The sequence below is a fragment of the Lolium rigidum genome, chromosome 6 (assembly GCF_022539505.1).
Source record: "Lolium rigidum isolate FL_2022 chromosome 6, APGP_CSIRO_Lrig_0.1, whole genome shotgun sequence".
Taxonomy (NCBI): Eukaryota; Viridiplantae; Streptophyta; class Magnoliopsida; order Poales; family Poaceae; genus Lolium; species Lolium rigidum.
Genome location: NC_061513.1, coordinates 318,466,771 through 318,472,770, shown reverse-complemented (window position 1 = coordinate 318,472,770; position 6,000 = coordinate 318,466,771). Strand labels below are relative to the sequence as shown.

Here is a 6,000-nt window from a genome sequence, read left to right as displayed (position 1 = left end):
GACAGCGCACCGGAGGAAACCTTGGCGGGCAAGACAAGGAAGCAGTCAACAAGGAAAGATTAGATCTAAAAGTACTGTAAACACCAGTCGTACTCGGTTAGGACCCTTGAGACCTGGCCTCCTATATAAAGGTCAGGAGAGGGGCTGCCGAGGGACAGGAACAATCTTAGCAATCTTAGCCAGGAAAAGCTTAGAGCTAGGTAACCCTAGCAATAGCAATCTCGACTAAATCTCAGCCGAACTATTCGGCACCCCATTGTAACCCATTGTCATCATAATCAAAGAACAGACAGGCAGGACGTAAGGGTTTTACCTCATCGAGGGCCCCGAACCTGGGTAAATCGCTCTCCCCGCTTGTCTGTGAACCGATGTCTCGTGTTAGCCTACAGGATTCCATCAACCCTAAGCCCCTATCGGAGGGCATTGGCGAGGAGTACCCTCGACACTGTGCGCTGCCCTCATATTTAACCGAATTTGCTCTCTGTGAGAATCTCCATTTGCTGTTGTATCGGACATGATAAAAGACCCTGTTTTACAGCAGGCTGAACCACATCCTTTTGAAAATCAGATCTAATATTTGATCAGGAAATTAACAAATTTGTATCTTAATTAAAAACCACACACAATAGGCATCGCATATGCACTGGAGAGGAGATTGACATTGCATAGAAATCAAAAAGGAAAGGAGGATTTACCATACCTGCAAATCCGTTCAAGATGGTGAGGTCGCCGGAGGTAGGACGGCCGAGCAGGACGTGGGCACCCTCACCCTTTCCGTGCTCCTCCTCCCGCATCCTCTCCTCCCAGCTAGGAAGAGCACGCCCCTGTGTGCCATCCTCCTTGTGCATCTTCTCCCCGTCCCCACCTCAGTCGGCCCACTCAGGCACCTCTTTGCCTCAGTGGAGGCGGCGTCTCCCCGCTGCAGCGACTTCGACCCAGATCCTCCGCAAGGCGTGAGCCACCGTCTTGGGAGCCCTCGTTCCGCCGCGAGTTGCCGCTGACCGAGGAAAAACTGGGGACGAACTCCACCAAAGATCTTGACGGGGAAGATGTAGACCATGCCGGGGAGGAACTCGGAGATCAGCGCGGCGGCGTCCACGGCCTCAGCGCGCTCGTCCCGCGCTGGAACGCCGCCACGGCTGCCTCCCCGTCCTGCCCATAGGCCGCGACGTAGGCGAGCGCCGCGCAGGGCCCCGGTGCGCTCCTTCCTCGCCGGAACGCCGGCACGGCCGCCTCCCTGCGCCGACATTGAAGAGGAGAGGTCGAGGAGACAGGTCCCCTTCCTGCGCGTTGAGCTCCGTCTCCATGGCCGGGCCGAGCCGCCGCTGTCTAGAGGGATTGGGGAGGAGAGGAGTGGAGGCGAGCGCACGGGATTGGGGAGCTCGTTCGATCTAGGTTTTCACCGCTGGTCTGTGGACATGAGAAGGAAGTGACCGAACGAGCGAACCTGACTGTCTCTCGCTGTCGGGCCCCGCATGTAGAAGGTCCTACCCGTCATGGAGTCTTTCCGAAGCTCAACGAGTGGGAAAAAATTTGACTGATCGGACGGCTGTGGTGAAAAGCGGGATTGAAGACTTACTGTTGCATGCTGATTGGACGAACCAGATTGATTTGCCCCTTTCAGATAGCCTGGTTGGCCGGGTAGTCTTGGAGCTTTTATAGGAGGAATTATTGATTTTACAGAGAGCTCATTATGACTTGTACATGCCCTTAAGACATCTACAATGGTGATGATTTAACTTTCTGCAAAGGGTAGTTGTAGGTGATTTTGATGATGTGGAAGAAATAAAATGATGAAAGAGAGAGCTATAAAGTTCTAGGCAGTCTATAGTCTTCTTACGGATATCTTATAAACATCACTTTTGTTGTTGTATGAACGGCGTCTTTAATTTAAACTCACACGTAGATATGGCTAAAAATAGACAAATTACAGGCAGATTATTGTATATATCATTATTTATACTACGCATATGACATGGAGTAATTATACAAACCCAAATTGTCTAAACCAATGTACCCTAAGTCCGCTAACTTAACTCTGACACAAGAGACTCAACGCGCATTCGTCAAAAGTAAATACGCATCCGCTGCCTTCTTTCCTCATTTATTTAGAACTCGCTTACATGTATGTAAGCTTTGCCGAGTAGATACTATTCTTATTTGACAATTTCGACATGACGCTGGTATTTTTATCGCAATATACAATATAGTACCAACGAGCAAGCATCAGAGGCATTTGCTGACATTTCTTCATCCGTGTTTGACCTTTCCAGTTTACTCCCTTAATTTCTAGGTAGGAGTATGAAATTTCTCCGCCGCCTCCATTGCAGTGACCGCACAGCCCGCCTCGCTCCGAACATCTGCCTCTAATTTCTCCGTGTCCATTATCCGAGCGAATCTCTGCTTCCACAGGTTCCAGCGCTCCGGGCAAAAACCATCTGTTCCTTTCGTCTTCCTCTTCAACTTGACTATTTCCTCCTTGCTGAGTCTCCAGAGTGGACCGGCTGAGGCACCAACGACCTCCTCGTCTCGTCCATACAGACGATTGCCGGCGAAGATGATCCATGCCGCGGCGCTCTTCACCATGTAGCCCTGCACAGCAGCTGGATCGTCGTTGATCTCATCCGGAGCACCTCTGACCGGCGTCATGGAGCCCTCGAGCGCCTCCACCAGGGTCCACAGCGCCCACAAGCACCATCCCTCCACCTCGATGACTCCCAGACCTGCCGCTCTCGCCGCGTAACTCTGCAGGTTCAAGAACCGCTGCTTCCTGCCCTCTTCATCTCCTGCTCCGGGGTCTGCACACGCGCAAGGATCGGAGCTTGGTCAGCCACCCATCAATGGTGGACGCACGCGAAATCGAAGTCTGAACAGCAAGGAAAAGAGCGCGTTGCTTACCATCGTCGAGGGCCTCGCGGTAGGTGGGGCCGAAAAAGGGCATGTCTCGCCACTGCTCCAGGGTTCCACCGCCCCATGACTTGCCGAGCTTCACGGATTTCGTCGGAAGATCGTGCAGCGCCTGGAGCGTCCTTGCCAGCCTCTCGGCCTCCGGGCTGTTGTATGGCACTTGGCGCGACAGGTCGTGCATCAGGGCCCAGAACCACCACAGAAAACCCTCTGCGCTATCATCGGCTTCTGCGGAGTAGTTCTCGCCGAACAGGGCATCAAGTGCGGCGGCGGCTTTGACGGGCGTCTTTGCGCCGTCGACGGGCAGCGTCGAATTGAGTATCTCGATGACCCGCGGCGCGAAGTAGACCGCGCCTCCATAGTCAAATTCCAAGCGAAGCTCAACGACGGGCGGCATGGTGGTAGTTGCGAGAATGAATGGTGAGGAACAACCGACTGGGCCTCTAAGAGCAGAGGGTAGATGTATAGATAATCATGGACGCTCATCGTTGATTCGTGGTTGTTGAGCCAACACGGCGCGCTCGGCCGGCGAAGTTAATACGGACGGGTTTGGTATTCTGGGCACCTCTTCGCATTGGGGCATACTTTTTCAGCTGTTTGGGTGCCCGGTCGTCTCCGCGTTCTTACACAGTACATGTCTTAATACCACCTCTTTGTTGAACTTTCCTGCGCTGGTAAACTGGTATTCGTAGTAGCTGAGGATTATGATCTACGGTCTACCATTTGTAGTAGTTAGCGATGAATTCATGAACTGCTAAGGTTAATGTGCAACTGATGAACTGTGATTTACATGTTATGGGAGGTAATAGTATGGTAATGTTATCTATGTAAAGAAAAGGTGAACTTACGCTTGCTGAATGGTACTATACATGTATAGTTTCATCTCCATCAACATTTGGGTTGGTTGACTACATGCAAACAAACAAAAGTGCCTTTTTGACTTAAAACATGCAACCAAGCAACTAGTGGGTCTCGCAGCAAGAAATAATTCTAACTACACGCAAACCCTGATGCGTTCAAGATCTATCCATGTATTAATGCAGTAAAGGGTGTGATATCGAAAACGTCCGCTAGAACATGAACGATGTAGTCGAACAGGCGACGCCGACCTTAGGGTCGTGAAGACGTCCTCTCCACGACGTCAAGTACCGCAAATGCAGCACCTCGTAGTTTCAGACACGTACGGTGTTCAACGACGCTCCCGGCTCTGTTCCAGCAAAGTTGCGGAAGTAGATCTTTTGGATCCAGATCCCGGCAGCGCTCCCGCGAATCGGGTGGAGTTGTCTCCAACCTATGCAGTTCTTCGGGAAATCGCACGGAGTCGGAAACTACAGAGAGATCTTCTCCAATTAATTGTGTATTTAATTGACCCCAATTGGCCTATATATATATATAGGGGAAAGGGGTACTAGGTTTCATAAGGGGGCAAGGTCGGACGGAGGGAGGAGAGGAGGTGGCAGCCTTGTCTCGTGGCCGCTTTTGGTGGGCTGGCCCACTTGGCCGGGCTAGCCCCCCACCCTTTTTTTTTCTTTTTCCCCCTCTTCTTTTTATTTTATTTGGCTTCTTCCGGGGAGCCTAACAAAATAGGGATGCCATTTAATTAAAATAAATTAATATATTTATATAATTAAATATATTTTAATATAATGATTCATCTAATCAAATATTTAACACATCCTTAATTGTCTAGTAATCTGAGACACCTCCCGAACTATTCTGAACCTCTTTCAGATTTCACGGGGACCCTATTCCAGATATATCTCTCAACTCCGATGAATCCAAAAACATCTGTAGTTTTGTTGAACCCTTAAGTGTGTTACCCTACGGTTTGTGAATAACATAGCTATAAAACGGCGACTAGGTCACCGACCATATGATCACTAGGGAGGTCTGGAGAACCATTGCGATCACTATGAATTCCACGAAGATATGATCGTCGGTTGAACCTATGCATATAGTCTTACTCCTTTGTTCATTCGATACCGGCACTTGTCCGAGACATGATCATCGGTATCACAATATCTAGTTCGATCTCGTTACCGACAAGGCTATTTGACTCGTTCACATGTGATTATATCTCCATGACTTAGTCATTAGCTGCGGAGCTTTCATGGATCAATAAATACATGCATCAAGCAGAATTTCGTCTAGGCTCGAGAGGGACCCTAGGACCGCCTTCTTTATTCAAACCGAGCCAGTAGCCCCCACGCCACCCACCGACAACCTGTAGGATCCGCTCCCAAGAGAATAACAAGACAAGCGAAGATGATGCCTTCGATAAGGTAATGAGGCCAAAAGATGCCGCCATCGTCAGCCATAACCGAAGGCGAGGCGCGGCTTTCACTGGCTGCCATGTCACCCCAAACTTGTCGGCGAGACCACCCGGTCGACCACCTCCGGCAGAGAAGGAACCATCACCACCATGTCGGGGACAGTTGCCCCTAGCGTCCTCGTGACACGAGCATGGCCCGACATATCATTTGCGAGCCACCTTTGAGGGAGACACAAAGCAGCAAGCAACTGTCCCGCAGCCCGTCTAGGCCCATTTGGCATAGATCGGGGCCCGGAACACCACCTCCACCTGTTTCTGTCGACCATCGGCCGCCGCCATCCATGACACCACAGTCGATGATGTCTACGCTCGCTTCTATTCTTGTAGACAGTGTTGGGCCTCCAAGAGCAGAGGTTTGTAGGACAGCAGCAAGTTTCCCTTAAGTGGATCACCCAAGGTTTATCGAACTCAGGGAGGAAGAGGTCAAAGATATCCCTCTCAAGCAACCCTGCGATCACAATGCAAGAAGTCTCTTGTGTCCCCAACACACCCAATACACTTGTCAGATGTATAGGTGCACTAGTTCGGCGAAGAGATAGTGAGATGCAAATGATATGGATGAATATGAGTAGCAATAGCAATCTGAATGAAATATGGCAGCGAGTAAACATGCAACGGAACAGTAAACAAACGGAGATTCGATGTTTGGAAACAAGGCCTAGGGATCCTACTTTCACTAGTGGACACTCTCAATATTGATCACATAATAAAACCACTCTACACTCTCTTGTTGGATGATGAACACCGCTATTTGTGTAGGG

General features: G+C 50.2%; 1 protein-coding gene across 2 annotated transcripts; it reads right to left on the bottom strand.

Moving 5' to 3' along the window:
* Positions 1-2,066: 2,066 nt before the first annotated feature.
* Positions 2,067-3,493, bottom strand: LOC124664788. 2 transcript variants are annotated; one of them, XM_047202226.1, is made up of 3 exons: positions 3,404-3,493; positions 2,899-3,348; positions 2,067-2,798 (listed from the first exon to the last, which is right to left on the bottom strand). In XM_047202226.1, exons 1-3 carry the CDS (start codon positions 3,480-3,482, stop codon positions 2,290-2,292), a joined length of 1,038 nt encoding a protein of 345 aa, XP_047058182.1. In that variant the 5' UTR covers positions 3,483-3,493; the 3' UTR covers positions 2,067-2,289. The 2 variants fall into 2 exon arrangements, with proteins under 2 accessions (XP_047058182.1, XP_047058183.1); XM_047202227.1 differs by lacking the exon at positions 3,404-3,493 and having other exon boundaries at positions 2,899-3,373.
* Between the last annotated feature and the right edge of the window lie 2,507 nt (positions 3,494-6,000).